Source organism: Pristiophorus japonicus, chromosome 7, assembly GCF_044704955.1.
Source record: "Pristiophorus japonicus isolate sPriJap1 chromosome 7, sPriJap1.hap1, whole genome shotgun sequence".
NCBI classification, from domain to species: domain Eukaryota; kingdom Metazoa; phylum Chordata; class Chondrichthyes; family Pristiophoridae; genus Pristiophorus; species Pristiophorus japonicus.
Window position 1 is genome coordinate 175,271,244 of NC_091983.1, and position 19,251 is coordinate 175,290,494.

Consider the following 19,251-nt stretch of genomic DNA (forward strand, 5'->3'; position numbering starts at 1 on the left):
AAAGAAGTCTCTTAACATTTCTTCAAGAATTGTCCTGAATTTGCATGGCCCAGCAAGACACCTTAGCTCAGCAATGAATGCCGCCACATCTTGGCCTACCCCACGCCGGTGGGTTTAGAAACGGTACCTCGCCATGAGCGCACTGCGTTTCGGCTTTAGGTGATTTCGAAATAGCTCGCACAGTTCTTCGTAACTTTTCTCAGTGGGTTTCGTCGGGGCCAGTAGGTCCTTGATCAGTGCGTATGTCCGTGATCTGCAGACCATGAGGAGGGCGGCCCTCCGTTTGCTGGCATTCGTGGCACCCTCTAAGTCTTTCGCGACAAAGCATTGATCCAGCCGGTCAATGAAGTCATCCCAGTCTTCTCCGATGTAATATTGCTCGATGTAGTCAATGGTGGCCATAGCTGCGTGTTAGTATCCTATTCTCGTCGCCAGTTAATACGTATGCTTAGCACGATAATAAATCACACGTGGCCCATGCTGGAGCTGATCACCTTGTGACCTTTAGGTTTATTGTAAACTCCAAAAGTGAACACTGCAGGGGGAGCCTGCTTTATATAGGGAGGCAGCACAAGGTGGAGTAATGTGTGCCTCCCCATCTGTTAGCTATTGCATGTAATTACATGGTACAATGCATGGTACAGGGTAGGGCCACAAATATATCACAGCGTTTGTTGTGGCTGTTAAAAGACAATAGCTTTCGTTTTTCTGCTGTTTTGGTGAAAGAAGTTACAGCTCATCCAAAACTGGATGTCTGACAAGAATTCTGACAGCACAGAGGTAGGGGAGAGGTCAGAGAGGCAGTTGAGAGGCAGAGCTGGGGGTTGTCAGCATACATGCATCTCTGTCGCATCTGCTCTGATGACGCCACCTTTCACACTCGTGTCTCTGACATACCTTCCTTTTTCCTCAACTGAGGATTTCCCTCCGCCATGGTTAACATGGCCCTCGACCGTGTCTGTTCTATTTCCTGTACCTCTGCTTTCACCCCTTCCCCTCCCTCTCAGAACCACAACAGGGATCCCCTTGTCCTCTCCTTTCACTCCACCAACCTCCACATTCAATGGATCATCCTTTGCCATTTCCGCCACCTCCAGTGTGATCCCACCACCAATCACATCTTCTCCTCCCCTCCCCTCTCAGCATTCTGAAGGAACCACTCTCTCTGTGACACCCTGGTCCATTCCGCAGTCACCCCCAGCACCTCTTCCACTTCCTATGACACCTTCCCGTGCAAGCGCAGGGGATGCAACACCTGCCCTTTTACCTCCTCCCTTCCCACTATTCAGGACCCCAAATACTCCTTTCGTGTGAAACAGCGATTTACTTGTATTTTTTTCAATTTATTATACTGTATTTGCTGCTCACGATGTGATCTCCTCTACATTAGGGAGACCAAATGCAGATTGGGTGACTGCTTTGTGGAGCACCTCCGTCCAGTCCGTAAGCGTGACCCGGTCACCTGTCACTTTAATTCCCCATTGCACTCCCACTCCGACATCTCCATTCTCGGCCTCCTACACTGTTCCAATGAAGCTCAACGCAAGCTCGAGGAACAGCACCTCATCTTTCGTAGAGGCACTTTATAGTCTTCTGGACTCAGCATCGAGTTCAACAATTTCAGAACATAACCTCTACCCATTTTTGGCTCTCTTGCCCCCACCCCTCCAGCCACCCCCCCCCCCCACACTCCGCCGCCGCCCCCGATCTTATGTTTTTTTTCTCTTTGTCTCCAATATGGCAGCTGGTCATTATTCCGCCATTCACACCCTATCTAGATTAATCTTTCTCTAACTCCTGGCATTACCATTTCAATTCGGCCCATCATTCCTTTTGTCTCTCTAATCTCCCCTGCCTTCCACCCTATCACAGACCTTCCCTTTTGTTCTTTCTTCCCCTCCCCCTTTCAGTGCTCATTAAGATCTGTTCTTTTTGAATATTCACCAGTTCTGATGAAGGGTCATCGACCTGAAACGTTAACTCTGTTTTTCTCTCCACAGATGCTGCCTGACCCGCTGAGTATTTCCAGCATTTTCTATTTTTATTTCAGATTCCAGCATCCGCAGTATTTTGCTTTTGCCATATAGAAGCTGACTGTGTAGCTTCTGAAAATATTGCCTGTTGGGGTTGGAGAGGAATTTTCCAGATTTGTTTTCCCTTTTTGGCACTGGGTTTCTTTTTCTGTTTGCTTTGCCTCTCCCTGGAGATTACATGGCTGTTGGGCAAGGAAGTGTGTAGCCACACATTATGGACCAGCTGGTCTTTTCCTGCTGGTCATTTTCAAATGTTCCTTGTCATGTATCCAAACATGTTTACTGCTTGTACTATTACATATGATGTGCCACCAGAGGGCACTACCATGGGAAACTTGTACACCAGCCGTATGGTCACTAAGGTGTGCCACCAAAGGGCACTGCAGTGGGAGACTTGTAGGTTACCTATACAGGTGTGCCAGGCCTAGTATAAAAGGCAGGCCACCATGTGTGATCCTCACTCTGGAGTTACATTAAATGGACTAAGGTCACGACAGTTCAAGTACAATACATTGCCTCGTGGAGTCATTATCAGAGCATCTGAAGACATAACATTCCTAAGCATAGAAATCTGTTGATTTGGCGAAGCCCCTCGCTGACCCCAATTTGACAACTCTCTGCTACAGGGACAGTTCTGATGAAAGGTCATCGACCTGAAACATGAACTCTGAGTTTCTCTCTGGAGAGAGGCTTTTTTATATTAAAACTATAAGGAGACACTGGAGTTGCCCCAGTGTCATCAAACCAACAACAACAACTTGTATTTATGTAGTGCCTTTAATGTAGTGAAATGTCACAAGGTGCTTCACAGGATTATTATGAGATAAAAAATTTGACACCGAGCCTCATAAGGAGAAATTGGGGCAGGTGACCAAAAGCTGGGTCAAAGAGGTAGGTTTTAAGGAGCGTCTTGAAGGAGGAAAGAGAGATAGAGAGGCGGATGAGGTTTAGACAGGGACTTCCAGAGCTGAGGGCCTTAGCAACAGAAGGCACGGCCACCAATGGTTGAGTGATTATAATCAGGGATGCTCAAGAGAACAGAATTAGTGGAGCGCAGACATCTCGGGGGTTGTGGGGCTGGAGGAGATTACAGAGATAGGGAGGAGCGAGGCCATTGAGGGATTTGAAAACAAGGATGAGAATTTTAAAATCGAGGCATTGCTTAACCAGAAGCCAATGTAGGTCAGCGAGCACAGTGGTGATAGGTGAGCGGGGGACATGGTGTGAGTTAGGACATGGGCAGCTGAGTTTTGGATCACCTCTATTTTACGTAGGCTAGAATGTAGGAGGCCAGCCAGGAGTGCGTTGGAATAGTCAAGTCTAGAGTTAACTTCAGCAGCGGGTGAATTGAGGCAAGGGTAGGGACGGACGATGTTATAGAGGTAGAAATAGGCAGTTTTAGTTATGCTGCGATATGTGGTTGAAAGATCATTTCAGTGTGAAATATGACACCAAGGTTGCAACAGTCTCGTTGGTCCTCAGACAGGAGTTGGGGAGAGAGATGGAGTCAGTAGCTAGGGAATGGAGTTTGTGGCAGGGACCAAAAACAATGGCTTTGGTCTTCTCAATATTCAATAGGATAACATTTCTGTTCATCCAGAACTGGATGTTGAACAGTCTGACAATTTAGAGACCGTGGAGGGATCGAGAGAAGTGGTATTGAGGTGGCGCTGGGTGTCATTAGTACATGTGGAAATTGATGCTGTTTTCGGATGTTGCAGCCTAGAGGCAGTATGTAGATGAGAAATACAGAGAGGGCCAGGGGTTGAGCTTGGGGGTAATGGAAAAATGAACACTTTATGGAGGGGGCACAGCTAATTGGAAAACACAGGCAACTTTATAACCTAATCCACAAAAACACTCCAGTTCTCTGCACGGATACTGCTGAGTGTTTTCCAGTATTTTATTTTTCCGAGTTACGTACGCCGTCGTGGCTTGCTCCGGTTACCCTGGTTCCCGGCTGTAAATATTCCCGGTGAGGGGCGCGCGCGCGATCGGGTCACCCAGAGCAACGGCCGAGAGCGCGCGCGATCGGGTCACCCAGGGCAACGGCCGAGAGCGCGCGCGATCGGGTCACCCAGGGCAACGGCCGAGAGCGCGCGCGATCGGGTCACCCAGGGCAACGGCCGAGAGCGCGCGCGATCGGGTCACCCAGAGCAACGGCCGAGAGCGCGCGCGATCGGGTCACCCAGGGCAACGGCCGAGAGCGCGCGCGATCGGGTCACCCAGGGGCAACGGCCGAGAGCGCGCGCGATCGGGTCACCCAGGGCAACGGCCGAGAGCGCGCGCGATCGGGTCACCCAGAGCAACGGCCGAGAGCGCGCGCGATCGGGTCACCCAGGGCAACGGCCGAGAGCGCGCGCGGGTCACCCAGAGCAACGTCCGAGAGAGCGCGCGCGAGCGGGTCACCCAGAGCAACGGCGGCGCAGGCGGACTCGGCCGAGCGAAAGCGGCGCCCGGCACAAAGCAATTGCGGGTAGCGGAGGATCGTGCTGCCCGTCCCGGCACTTTAAGGCCTGGAGGGAGGGAGAGCCAGGTTTTTATTTTAGCGGGTTGAGGGCCGGCCCCGGTCTCTGTAAGTAACCCCCCCGTGTGGGCTTTTTCCCCCCCAGGCCCAGGGCTTGGCCGGAGCAGGGGCCGCCGTGGCTGGAATCAGGCCGAGCTCCGGCAGGGCACCACGGCCGTGACTCGGAGCCTGAGATTCGGCTGCTCACAGGAGTTTGTTGTTTTATTATTGACGCGACGCCCCGAGGGTGCAACGTGTCCGGGCTGGGCTGTCCTCGGGGAGGCTGGGGGATTTGAGCTCTGCTGGTTTCTTAGTGATTTGAATAATTTGATGCTTTTAAAAACAAAGACTCGCAAATCTGCAACTGGTCTACTCAATTCTGAAGCTTAGTTGTGTAAGTGATTTTATGTTTATTAAGCTATCATCGGCTTTTGTTGATTAACTCCTGTAGGTTGTAATGTTGCAGAAATGTTACTTGTAAACATGAGAAGTGCGGTTCCTTTGGCTACCGCCGGCATGTTGAGGAATTATTTTATTGATACAATTGTAAGTTAGCTAGCCCTGTCATTTTATTTTTTTTAGTTTCTTCCGGTTGATCCAAAAACTGGTAGGTAACTTTCATTCTCCGAGTGTTGCTTTTCCACCGGTTCGGAACAAACGCAGGAGCGGGGTTACAGCGGAATTCTCCAGAAATGTTGGAACCATTTTAGTTTTGTTCAATGCTTCTTTCTGACGGCATGTGCAAACCTCAGGCACTCTGTATACTGTCACTCGCTGATCGTGCCCTACACTATAGTCTACTGTGTTGCCCGTGCTCATTCAGATAAACAGGTGCCGTCCAGCTGCAGATGACAGGAGAAAGGATTGACCAAGCTAGTGTTGCTACTTTTGGGATTCTTCAAAGCAGGGGTTGTTAGAAACGATTGCAAAATATACAATACCAATGTTCACATTCAAATCATAACTGAAAATAACATCTTTTCTGAGGCGGTTCTAAGTTTTCAACTCACAACTTGCATTTGTATCGCACCTTTTACATGGAAAACAATGGTGTAATTTGACAAAAATGGACGTTGAGCCTAAGAAGGAGATATTAGCAGGGGTAACCAAAAGAGGTGTGCTTTAAGGGGGATCTTAATGGAGGAGAGGGTGGTGAAGGGGCCGAGGGATATTGCGGCTTAGATGGGTAAATGCACAGCCTCCAATGGTGAGGCGAAGCGAGGGGGGTTGCATAAGAAGCCAGAGTGAGAGGAACAAGCAGTTGTGGAGTTGTAGAGCTAGAGATAGGGTAAGGCCATAAAGGGATTTAAACACGAGGATCAGAATTTTAAACTGGAGACATTGGAAGACTTATTTTTGAATAGAAGCATCAAATAGCATCAACTGCTTTTGTATAGAGTACGTTCACATATCTTGAAATTGAGGGACAAGAGAGCACCAGAACAGTGCCAAATGGAATTCAATCCGGATAAGTGTGAGGTAATGCATTTGGGGAGGTCTAACAAGGCAAGGAAATACACATTAAATGGTACGACACTGAAAAGTGTAGAGGGACAAAGGGACCTTGGAGTGCAGGTCCACCGATCCCTGAAGGTAGCAGGCCAGGTAGATAAGGTGGTTAAGGCGGCATATATAATACTTGCATTTATTAGTCAAGGCATGGAATACAAGAGCAAAGAGGTTATGCTTGAACTGTATAAAATACTGGTTAGGCCGCAGCTGGAGTACTGTGTGCAGTTCTGGCCACCACATTACAGGAAAGATGTGCAGAGCAGATTTACAAGAATGTTGCCTGGACTGGAGAATTTTGGCTATGAGGAAAGATTGGAGATGCTGGGTCTGTTTTCTTTGGAACAGAGGAGGCTGAGGGAGACCTGATTGAGGTGTATAAAATTATGAGGGGCCTGGATAGAGTGGATAGGAAGGACCTGTTTCCCTTGGCAGAGTGGTCAACAACTAGGGAGCTTAGATTTAAAGTAATTGGGGTGAGGTTTAGAGAAGATATGAGGGGAAATTTCTTCACCCTGAGGATGGTGGGGCCTGGAACTCACTGCCTGAAAGGGTGGTAGAGGCAAAAACCCTCACCACATTTAAAAGATACTTGGCTGTGCACTTGAAGTGCCGTAATCTACAGGGCTATGGACCAAGAGCTGGAAAGTGGGATTAGGCTGGTTAGCTCTTGGTCGGCTGGCACGGACACGATGGGCCAAAATGGCCTCCTTCCGTGCTGTAAATTTCTATGATTCTATCTCTGCAACCTCCTTCAGCCCTATAGCCATCCGCGATTTCTGCGCTCCTACAATTCTGGCATCTTGCATCCCTGATTTCCATCGGCTCACCATTGGTGGCTGTATCTTTAGCTGCCTAGGTCCTAAGTTCTGCAATTCACTCTCTTAACCTCGCCGCATCTCCACCTCTCCTCCTTTTAAGATGCTCCTTAAAACCTATCTCTGACCAAGGTTTTGATCACCTGTACTAATATCTCTTTACGTGGCTCTATGTCAAATTTTGTTTGATAACGCTCCTGTGAAGCACCCTGGGACATTTTACCACGTTAAAGACACTATATAAATGCAAGTTGTTGTTATGCAGAAAAATAAAAATAATCTGAATAACAGTTTCCTAGGGTACTTAGTAGGGCTGCAGTGCAATCTTCAGCTCGGTATCAAGTGAACTTCCTTCTCTATGCATATTATTTAAAAAAAAACACTTTGGTGCTTTTTTTATGCTAGTTACTAACCAAGAGAATGGTTTGGCAGAGAGAGGTTCAGTGTCAAAAAAAGCATTAAAAAAACATTAGTTCTATATTTGTATTAACAGCATAATGCAGTGCAGGAAAATTGTTATTTGTAAGTCCTGAATACAAGTGCTTTTCTGTCTACTCTAGAAGTCCTGGCTCTAACACAGTTAAATCTTTAATTGTAGTTGGAAAATTGTCATTTTATGATTCAATGTGTTGTACAATATTTCATCAACAATTGTTGTATTGATCATATGTTTGACGTTTGATTTATAACTTGCTTCTCTGAAATTTAGACCCCTGTGATTTTATTACTCTTCCTCGTCTTGTACTTCAATATTAGCAGTCATCAAACCTTGACTTCTTCAACAGTATGTTTCAATATCAATCCCTAGAGAACATTTCTGTTGGTATTTGTTGGGTTTGATCCTTACCAGACAGAGTAAAATCTTTACTCATTGATTGCTGTTGAGGGTCCTAAATGGAAAGATTATAAACACGAAAGTGACTATAATTTTATCATGTTTCAGCCATCTTATTCAGACTGTCCATAGAATAGCTGTTGTGCAAAATGGAATATAGGGTAATAACACAGGTAAAGTTGGGAATGCTGATGAGTGGTTCCTTGTGGGAGGGGGTTGGGGAGTTCTGTGCTGTACCTGGTTCATAAGGCTATTTACAGTAATAGGCAAAAAGAGGGAACAGTTCCAATTCCTAGGACTGAAATATCTTACTTTGACAAGCATGTAAAGGATTGCATTAAATGTGCTGAAAAATGGCTTATTTTTATTTTCTTTAAGCCAAAAGTTGTGGATGAGAGCTGCCTAGAACCAACATGGATTCCCGAAATGGATACAGTGACGAAGACATTACAGTAGATTCAGAAGTTGAAAGAAGTCTACACTCTGGTAGAGATAGCACACGAAGAAAGTTTGTAACAAATGGTGATAACATGTTTAATGATAAAGACAAGAAAAGCAAATCGACTCAAAGCAGTGAGAATGCAATAGGAGATCAAGGGAAAACTAAAAAGAACATGGACTATGATAAAAATAGTGACTCCTATTATTCAGATGATTATGATAATTCATCATATACATCTGATCCGTGTTGCTCAGAAAACTCCAGATCTCGAACTCCTAGTCCAACAAGAAAGGCACAAGTAAAACAAAAGTCTGGCAGTCCTATCCATAATCGAGGTAAGCGTGTTCATTTTATTTGTAAATGTAGATTTAAAATTATTTTCAAGAAGAACATTATAATGTCATCAAAAATAGTCTATATTGATTTAGGAGAAGAAGTTCCTTGACCTGTTTAAGGATGTCACTGATTAAAAGATAGTGGAAAATTTCCTACATTTTACTGTCTTTTGGACTTTCAAAGTCCAAAACGTTCGATGTGAAAGACACTTAATTAGAAGAATCCAGGTATTATATGGATTGGACAAGAAGTTGGTTTAAAAAATGGAAAACCAAGAATATTCAGGAGAGATGTGCAAGTTTGGCTATCCCATTCTGTGGGTTGCAGAAGACTTCCGTGACAGTGTTTACTCATTGGCAGAATATAATTGTGTCTTCAAACCATCCCTGAAATATGCACCTGCCCAGCACTGTCAATGTACACATACAAAGAGTGAAAATATCCTTTTTAAAACTGCTTCCTGGCAATTTGATATTTCTTCTGTGCATCAATAAACTCCTGAACCAAATGACATTGCACATTGACTGAGGTGTTGAATACAATGGTCCTCTATCGTTTGTAATTTGCATAAATGACTGAATACAAAATCGGTTTGATAGTTCTGATATCCTTAAAATAGGGAGAGCATATTAGAGGCTGAGGATGCAGCTGAAGATGTGCAGAACTTTAGATCTGTTATGCAATTGGGCAGACAAATTACATGATAATACCAATAAGTGTATAGTAGTGCACATTTGTCAAAAAATGTATCCTCTTTACAATGAATGGAATTGAATTAGATGTGTCTCTGATTCAATAGACTAGGTACTTCAATGTCAAGACAATATAGTGAAGCAAATGAAGCAATAAAATAAAAACTAATAGAATGCTGGGATATATAGAGTGAAACATTAGTGTAGAAATCTATGGAAGTTACACTTAAGGCTTTACAATGCACTAGTCAGAACACAGTGTCCAGTTCTAATCAGCACACTACAAAAAAGTCACAAGACAACAACAACAAGTTGGCAGAGGGACTAACTGATCAGGAAGGTGAACACATGGCTAAGGGAGTGGTGTGGGAAGGAGGGGTTCCATTTCATGGGACATTGGCACCAGTACTGGGACAGGAGGGAGCTGTACCATTTTGACGGGCTGTACCTGAACTGGGCTGCGACCAAGGTCCTAGCAGAAAGGATAAATAGGGTGGTAAAAAGGACTTTAAAGTAATAAATTGGGGGAGGGCTCAGTCAGAAATAATAGTACAAATGATAGTTCAAAGATTTTTTTTAAAAGGGATAAGAGCAGAGTTCAGGTCACAAACAGACAGGAAGCAAAGAGTAGGAGTAAATGGGTACTTTTCAGAATGGCAGGCAGTGACTAGTGGGGTACCGCAAGGTTCTGTGCTGGGGCCCCAGCTGTTTACATTGTACATTAATGATTTAGACGAGGGGATTAAATGTAGTATCTTCAAATTTGCGGATGACACTAAGTTGGGTGGCAGTGTGAGCTGCGAGGAGGATGCTATGAGGCTGCAGAGTGACTTGGATAGGTTAGGTGAGTGGGCAAATGTATGGCAGATGAAGTATAATGTGGATAAATGTGAGGTCATCCACTTTGGTGGTAAAAACAGAGAGACAGACTATTATCTGAATGGTGACAGATTAGGAAAAGGGGAGGTGCAACGAGACCTGGGTGTCATGGTACATCAGTCATTGAAGGTTGGCATGCAGGTGCAGCAGGTGGTTAAGAAAGCAAATGGCATGTTGGCCTTCATAGTGAAGGGATTTGAGTACAGGGGCAGGGAGGTGTTACTACAGTTGAACAGGGCGTTGGTGAGGCCACACCTGGATTATTGTGTACAGTTTTGGTCTCCTAACTTGAGGAAGGACGTTCTTGCTATTGAGGGAGTGCAGCAAAGGTTCACCAGACTGATTCCCGGGATGGCGGGACTGACATATGAAGAAAGACTGGATCAACTGGGCTTGTATTCACTGGAGTTCAGGCGAATGAGAGGGGATCTCATCGAAACGTTTAAAATTCTGACGGTGTTAGACAGGGTAGATGCAGGAAGAATGTTCCCAATGTTGGGGAAGTCCAGAACCAGGGGTCACAGCCTAAGGATATGGGGTAAGCCATTTAGGACCGAGATGAGGAGAAACTTCTTCACCCAGAGAGTGGTGAACCTGTGGAATTCTCTACCACAGAAAGTTGTTGAGGCCAATTCGCTAAATATATTCAAAAAGGAGTTCGATGTATTCCTTACTACTAGGGGAATCAAAGGGTATGGCGAGAAAGCAGGAATGGGGTACTGAAGTTGCATGTTCAGTCATGAACTCATTGAATGGCGGTGCAGACTCGAAGGGCCGAATGGCCTACTCCTGCATCTATTTTCTATGTTTCTATGATATAGATATTCCAGGTAAAGGAAATACCAAAATAACCAAAGTGGTTACAGCAGGAGTGACAAATAAGAAACGTGTTAAGTTAAACGGCAGAATGTCTTAATTCAGGGATTAGAGAGGCTTGTAACAAAAGCAGAGTTATTTTAATGAGAGACTTCAATATTCATACCGACTGGGAAGAGCAGGATAGCTCAAGTCAAAAAGATAGTGAATTTCTTGAGTGCATTCAAAATAGTTTTCTGGAGCAATCGGTTCTGGAACCAACAAGAGGGTAGGCTCTACTAGATTTAGTAATGAGTAATGAAGCAGACTTCATTCACCTAACAGTAAGGGAAGATTTATCTAACGATCATCATAATATGATCAAATTCAATGTTAAGTTTGAAAAGGAGAATCGTAACACAGTTACTAAGATTCTAGATTTTGGTACGGCTGGTACGAGATGAGAAAGAGGCGGATGACAGCAAACTGATCAAAACTTATCTGGTAAAACTACAGATGGAACCTGGGAGGTGCTTAAAAATAATTTTGTTTAATACAGGACCAGTGTATACTCCTAAGTGGCAAGAGCTCTACTTACCAAATAAAACAGCCATGGTCGACAAGAGGTGAGAGATAATATAAACTAAAGGAACGAGCATACATAAGTGCAAAGAATAGTGTAAATTCAAAGGACTGGGAGAGATATAAAGAACAGCAAAGGAAGACAAAAAAGATCGAACAAAATAAGAGCTGCAAAAGGGAATACGAAAAGAAACTTGCAAGTGATATCCAGATTAAAACTAAAAGTTTTTATAATTGGAAGAAAAAGGGTAATGTTGGGCCCTTTAAAAACTGCTTCAGGGAATAATGCAAATGAAAATAAGGAAATCGCAATCGTCGATGTAGATGTAGTTTATATGGATTCCCAGAAGGTAGTCGATAAGGTTTCACATAAGAGACTGCGAGCTAAAATTAAAGCTTATGGGATTGAAGCCAAATCATTTACCTGTTGAGATCAGTTAGGTGGTAGAAGACAGATTCGGGATGATGGTCTGTACTCAAATTGGAAGGAAATGACTAGTGGTGTGCTTCAAGGATCTGCGCTGGGGCCTCAACTATTCACTATATTTATTAATGACCTTAGATAACACAATAGAGAGCAATAAATCCAAGTTTGCCAATGGCACAAAGATTGTTGGCATAGTGTAGACTGGAGCATAAAATTACAGAGACATTGATCGATTAAGTGAGTGGACGAAACTGTGGCAAATGGATTTCAACACATGTAAGTGTGAGGTCATCCATTTTGGACAAAAAAATGGATAGAACCGAGTATTTTTTAAAAGGTGAAAAACTAGGAATAGTGCAGGTCCAAAGAGATGTAGGGGTCCATGTACACAGATCATTAAAATGTAGTGGTCAGGTACAAAAAATAATGGAATGTTAGCCTTTATATCGAGAGGGCTACAGCTATATAAAACTCTGGTTGGACAACATCTGGAATACTATGTACAGTTCTGGATGTCACACCATAGAAGGGACATACTGGCCTTGGAAGTAGTGCAGTGCACATTCACCAGAATATACATTGTTTTTTTTACTAAAAGGTGCAAGAAGGATGGCGCTGAGAGGAAGTAACATACGAGAGATGGCAAATGGAAGTTGCCAGGAGACTCGAGCTGCATTATGTGGTCAAACGAGAGTCAGGTGGTTGGTGAAATATTGAGAGGCAAGGGAGATTTTTGAAGAGTGGGGAGGAGCAGGAACCATAGCTGGGAACAATGCAGAATATAGGTACCAAAGGAATAAACTATACGAGAGGCAGAGGACAAAAGTATTAATAATTGGTATTGAGAGCGGGGCAAAGGGACAGTGGAACAGTAGCATATAACAATTAACAGAAAATATAAATATAAAATATCACATTTAGGCTGGGAAATTGCAGAGCGCCCCATTTGGGGGCGGTAACGTTCGTGAGGTGGGACATTGTGCGCCAGACACAAACGAGCACAATTTCTTCCCGTTAGAAGATATATAAATATGAGACCAGCCCTATGTGAGATATGACAATCCCAGGATTTCATGTTTCAAGTCAATCTGACAGTTTTTATACTGACAAATATTTCCATGCAGCTTAATTGGCATTCAGGTTGATGTGTACCCCTGAGATTAGTTTTATTCCCTCTGCTTGTCAGTTTTGGATCAGTGATCGCACTTTTACATCTGAATCAGAAGGTTGTGGGTTCAAGTCCTAATCTAAAGACTTGACCACATAATCTAGGATGACACCAGCGCAGTGCTGAGGGTGTGCTGCATTGTTAAAGAGGCTGGCTTTTGGATGTGGCATTAAACAAATGCCCATCTGCCCCCTCGGGTAGATTCGAAAATCCTGTGGCATCATTCGAAGAAGAGCAGAGGAGTTCTCTCGGTGTTCTGGCCATTGCAATGCACACATTTGCTACGTTTCCCTATATTACACCAGTGACTACACCTTCAAAAAGTTATTAATTGGCTGTGAAGCACTTTGGGATGTCCTAAGATCTTAAGTGCTATTTAAATGCAAATTCTCCCTTTTCTTTACTTCTGTCAAGACCAATAAACAAGAAACTTTTGTAATACTAAACAACTTGACGCTCAGTGATTGTACTTTCAAATTATTTCAAATTTGTTATTTTTATATATTGATACCTTGATTGTTGTTCTGTGCTGTATTGTATGGATTGTGCTAATTCTTTGTTGCATCTGCTATTGCGAATCATTGGTTTCTTTCAGGCCTGAAACTGTTGATCAGTTTCAGACCTGTAATTTCTGTAAAAATGTAATTGATTCCTTTTACTCAATAGAAGTTGCTAACATTACCTGCTAAATGAGATACTTGGAGCATGCCAACGTGCAAAAGTTTAATCATGAACTGTTTGTTTAACTGAATAATTCACAGGTGTCTCTGTTAATTTGATCTGTGTCAGGAAGTGTAACAGGATAAGTATTTTTGTTGTCTATCTGCTGCAGTCAGCAATATCAAGTTTAATCGATGTATAAAACCGTATTAATAATACCATACCATAAGATATATGCTAATTCAATATTGTGTTATTAGCAGTTAGGATCCCTCTTTCCCCCCCCCCCCCCCCTTCCTTTCATTCCTCTTCCGTCTTTCTGCACCTTTTCTTCCTGCTCCTTCTGTGCTGTAAACTTCTATGGTCGTAAGGATACACTGCTTTGTAAAGACAGGAACATTATACTCTTTTTCCCTACCCCTCCCCTCCGTCTCTCTTGCTCTCCAATCCCACCCTCTCCTTCCTCCTCCCCCCTCCCTTCCCATATTCTCTATCTCTCTTTCCTGCCCCGTTTTGCCTCCTCGCCATCTCTCTGCCCTCGCTCACCCGCCTCTCAGTCCTTTTCCCACTTCTCACTCCCTTCCCTTCCCTCCTCCCCTTGCTTCTCCCCTCTCTGCTGCTTCTCCTTTCCCTCTGGTCTTCCTCATTGCCTCCTTCTTGTAAGATTTATTAGATCTGTCAGATTTATTATATCTGTCAGAAGAGACTTATGTACGTGACCACAACAAACCATGCTGTGTGCAGGTATTTTGTAAATAAGCACAACAGATTTTATTAAGTAGTTTCCTTCCAGTACAAAGAAATAATACTTAACAAGGCAATAGTTGACAGTCTATTCCCTAAAACCTCAGCGATAGCCCACTGAGTGACCGCGGCGCTTGTCTCTTGCTGTGTTCGGTTGACCGTAGTCCTCCTTCAGTTTCCTTCTGTGTTAGCACTGCCCCCAAAATCCAATAACTGTTACTTTATACCCTTTTCCTCCCATATGTTGTGAGAGTTTGCAGATGTCTCAGGCTTACAGTAGACCTTTCTAAGTCTGTGCCTCTGACCACCTATGTTATCTCTAGTTCTTCTCTCAGAACTTTTACAAAGACTGTGTCACAGAATTCATTACTGAGCTTGGCTTTACAAAATGATACACGCTGCATACTTTTATCTTGATTATTATTTGGCCTTGGCCATTCTAGTTCTAAATGAAGCTGTTTCAGCAAATTACCAAAACATGGTTAACATAATAATGGCTCTCCCATCGTGCTTTACTTAAAAAGGGTTAACATAATAAATGGCTTAATCTACCGTGATGCTTTGCTTAAAAATGGTGAACATAAGCTTACACACATTTTAGTTAATTTTATCCTACAACAATTAACCAAAAGCATTATCAAAACACTATTACAACATGCAGGTAAGTTTTATCTTATACCCTCGCTGCGTATTCACTTCCCCTTTCCTTTCTTCTTCTCTCCCCACCTCCATCTCTTCCACCTTTTCGCCCTTTTGCTCTTTCCCTCACTTCCCTATCTTGTACTTGCATCTCTCCTTTTTCTTTCTTTATCTTCCATTCACCCTCCCTGTTGTGTATCTGTAAAGCATGCACTCCCATGTTCCGCCACCAGGGACCGCATTCCCTGAAGTCCCAAGTGATCCCAGCATCCCTTGGGAGCATTGTATATAAGCCGGCCCCGAAGGCCTGTTCCTTACTCTGGAGTGTCTTAATAAAGACTGAGGTCACTGTTACTTTAACCTCCCTGTGTGCAGTCTCATCTGTGTTAGGAACACAATAACTGGCGACGAGTATACGAATCCAACACAAAGATGCAGTAAACTGTGGGCATCCTGGAGAAGTTCTCGGAGGGTGAGGATTGGGAAGCCGATGTCGAATGGCTAGACCAGTACTTTGTAGCCAACGAGCTGGACGGAGAAGGAAGCGCTGCAAAAAGGAGAGCGGTCCTCCTCGTGGTCTGATGACCGACAGCCTCATGAAGAATCTTCTGGCTCCGGTGAAACCCACAGATAAGTCATATGAGGAGCTGTGTACACTGGTTCGGGAGCATCTTAACCCGAGGGAGAGCGTGCTGATGGCGAGGTATCAGTTCTACACATGCCAGCGATCTGAAGGTCAGGAAGTGGCGAGCTATGTCGCCGAGATAAAGCGACTTGCAGGACAATGTGAGCTTGATGGCTACCTGGAGCAAATGCTCAGAGACTTTTTTGTACTGGGCATTGGCCACGAGTCCATCCATTTTGACTGTAGAGACACCGACCCTCAGTAAGGCCATTGCGATAGCACAGGCGTTTATGTCCACCAGTGATAACACCAAACAAATCTCTCAGCACACAAGTGCTAGCAATGTTCAGAAATTAACTGGAACTGTGTTTGCGAGCAGAAATGTACAGGGCAGAAACCACGAGTCTGCAACTGCCAGCAGGCCTCAGGTGACCCAGAGTCCGCAACAAAGGATGAATGCAAGGCAATTCACACCTTGTTGGCGTTGTGGAGGCTTCCATTCAGCCAATTCATGCCGCTTCAAAGGGTATGTTTGCAAGAGCTGTGGAACAATGGGGCACCTCCAACGAGCTTGCAGTCGAGCTGCAAGCTTTGCAAAACCTGCTAACTACCACGTGGCAGAGGAAGATCGGTCCATGTTGGATCAAAGCAATTTCGAGCCTCAGAGAGAGGAGGCCGATGCTGAAGTACATGGGGTGCACAGATTTTCGACGAAATGTCCACCTACAATGCAAAATGTAAAATTGAATGGCTTACCCGTAGCCATGGAACTGGACACTGGCGCTAGCCAATCCGTCATGAGTAAAAAGATGTTCGAGAGACTGTAATGCAACAAGGCACTCAGACCAGCCCTGAGCCCCATCCACATGAAACTGAGAACGTACACCAAAGAGCTTATCATTGTCATGGGCAGCGCCATGGTCAAGGTCACCTACAAGGACACGGTGCACGAACTGCCACTCTGGATTGTCCCGGGCGATGGCCCCACACTGCTTGGAAGGAACTGGCTGGGCAAAATCTGCTGGAACTGGGATGACATCCGAGTGCTATCACATGTCGATGAGGCCTCATGTACCCAGGTTCTTAACAAATTTCCTTCCCTTTTTGAGCCAGGCATTGGAAACTTTTGCGGGACGAAGGTGCCAGAGGCACGACCCATTCACCACAAGGTGCGAGCGGTACTTAATGTGATGAGGGAGAGAGTGGAAATCAAGCTGGACAGGCTGCAACGCGAGGGCATCATCTCCCCAGTGGAATTCAGCGAGTGGGCCAGCCCAATTGTTCCAGTACTCAAAAGTGATGGCACGGTCAGGATTTGCGGCGATTATAATGTAACTATTAATCGTTTCTCGCTACAGGACCAATACCCACTACCTAAGGCAGACGACCTATTTGCGACGCTGGTAGGAGGCAAGACGTTCACCAAGCTCGACCTGACTTCGGCCAACATGACGCAGGAGCTGATGGAGTCTTCGAAGCGCCTCACCTGCATCAACACGTACAAGGGACTGTTCATCTACAGCAGATGCCCGTTTGGAATTCGGTCAGCTTCAGCGATCTTCCAGAGAAACATGGAGAGCCTACTCAAGTCGGTACCCCGCACGGTGGTTTTTCAGGACGACATATTGGTCACGGGTCGGGACACCATCGATCACCTACAAAACCTGGAGGTGGTCCTCCAGCGACTGAATCACGTAGGGCTGCGGCTGAAAAGGTCGAAATGCGTCTTCATGGCAACAGAAGTGGAATTTCTGGGGAGCAAGATCGCGGCGGACGGCATTCGGCCCACAGACGCCAAGACAGAGGCTATCGGGAATGCGCCCAGGCCACAGAACGTCACGGAGCTGCGGTCGTTCCTGGGACTCTTCAACTATTTTGGTAACTTCCTACCGGGGTTAAGCACCCTCTTAGAGCCCCTACATGTGTTATTGCGTAAAGGTGAGAACTGGGTATGGGGAAAAAAAACAAGTAATTGCTTTTGAGAAAGCCAGAAACATTTTATGCTCCAACAAGCTGCTTGTATTGTATAACCCCTGTAAAAGACTTGTGCTAACATGTGATGTGTCGTCGTATGGAGTCGGATGTGTATTACAACAAGCTAACGTTGCGGGGAAGTTGCAACCTGTCGCCTATGCCTCCAGGAGCTTGTCTAAGGCTGAGAGGGCCGACAGCATGATTGAGAGAGAGGCATTAGCGTGTGTGTTCGGGGTAAAGAAAATGCATCAGTACCTGTTTGGCCTCAAATTTGAGCTGGAAACCGATCACAAGCCCATCATATCCCTGTTCGCTGAAAACAAGGGGATAAATACTAATGTCTCAGCGCGAGTGCCCACCTTTATATAACTTTACAATCCGCCACAGGCCAGGCACCGAGAACTGTGCGGATGCTCTCAGTTGGCTACCATTGCCCACCACGGGGGTGGAAATGGCACAGCCTGCAAACTTGTTGATGGTGGCGCAGCCCGCAGACTTGTTGATGGTCATGGAAGCGTTTGAAAATGATAAGTCACCTGTCACGGCCCGCCAGATTAGGACTTGTACCAGCCAAGATCCTCTGCTGTCCCTAGTAAAATACTGTGTACTGCATGGGAGCTGGGCCAGCATCCCCGTTGAAATGCAAGAGCTAATCAAGCCGTTCCAGCGGTGAAAGGACTGAGCTGTCCATTCAGGCAGACTGCCTGTTGTGGGGTAACCACGTAGTGTTACCCAAAAAGGGCAGGGAGACATTCATCTCTGATCTCCACAGCACACACCCGGGTATAGTAATGATGAAAGCGATAGCCAGATCCCAAGTATGGTGGCCCGGTATCGACTCTGACTTGGAGTCCTGTGTACGGCAATGCAGCATGTATGCTCAGTTGAGCAACGCGCCCAGAGAGGCAGCACTAAATTTGTGGTCCTGGCCCTCCAAACCATGGTCGAGGATCCATGTCGACTATGCGGGCCCGTTTCTCGGGAAAATGTTCCTGGTGATGGTGGATGCTTTTTCAAAATGGATTGAATGTGAACTAATGTCGGGGAGCACTGCCACAGCCACTGCCATACTGGTCAGTGACAATGGGCCATGTTTCACAAGTGCCGAATTAAAAAAAATTCATGACCCGCAATGGGATCAAACATGTCACCTCGGCACCGTTTAAACCAGCCTCCAATGTGCAGGCAGAGCGGGCAGTACAAACAATCAAACAGAGTCTTAAACGAGTCACAGAAGGCTCACTCCGAACCCGCCTGTCCCGAGTACTGTTCAGCTACCGCACGAGACCCGACTTGCTCACAGGGGTGCCCCCGGCTGAGCTACGGATGAAAAAGACACTTAAAACCAGACTCTCGCTGGTTCACCCCAACCTGCATGATCAGTTAGAGAGCAGGCGGCAGCAACAAAATGTAAACGATGGTCGCGCCACTGTGTCATGGGAAATTGATCTGAATGACCCTGTGTATGTGCTAAACTACGGACATGGTCCCAAGTGGATCGTGGGCATGGTGATAGCTTGTAGTCAAACTAGACAATGGACAAATTTGCAGAAAGCACCTGGACCAAACAAGGCTGCAGTTCACAGA

The 19,251-nt window shown here is 45.3% G+C and overlaps 1 protein-coding gene across 3 annotated transcripts in view; it reads left to right on the forward strand.

The window, feature by feature from the left end:
- Positions 1-4,221: 4,221 nt before the first annotated feature.
- lca5 (lebercilin LCA5) overlaps positions 4,222-19,251 on the forward strand; it is a 171,803-nt gene continuing 156,773 nt past the window's right edge. For all 3 annotated transcript variants that reach the window (XM_070885585.1, XM_070885583.1, XM_070885582.1), the window contains exons 1-2: positions 4,222-4,933; positions 8,080-8,478. In XM_070885585.1, the coding sequence (XP_070741686.1) occupies positions 8,115-8,478 (364 nt within the window). In that variant the 5' untranslated portion in view covers positions 4,222-4,933; positions 8,080-8,114. The remainder of the gene's footprint in view (positions 4,934-8,079; positions 8,479-19,251) is intronic.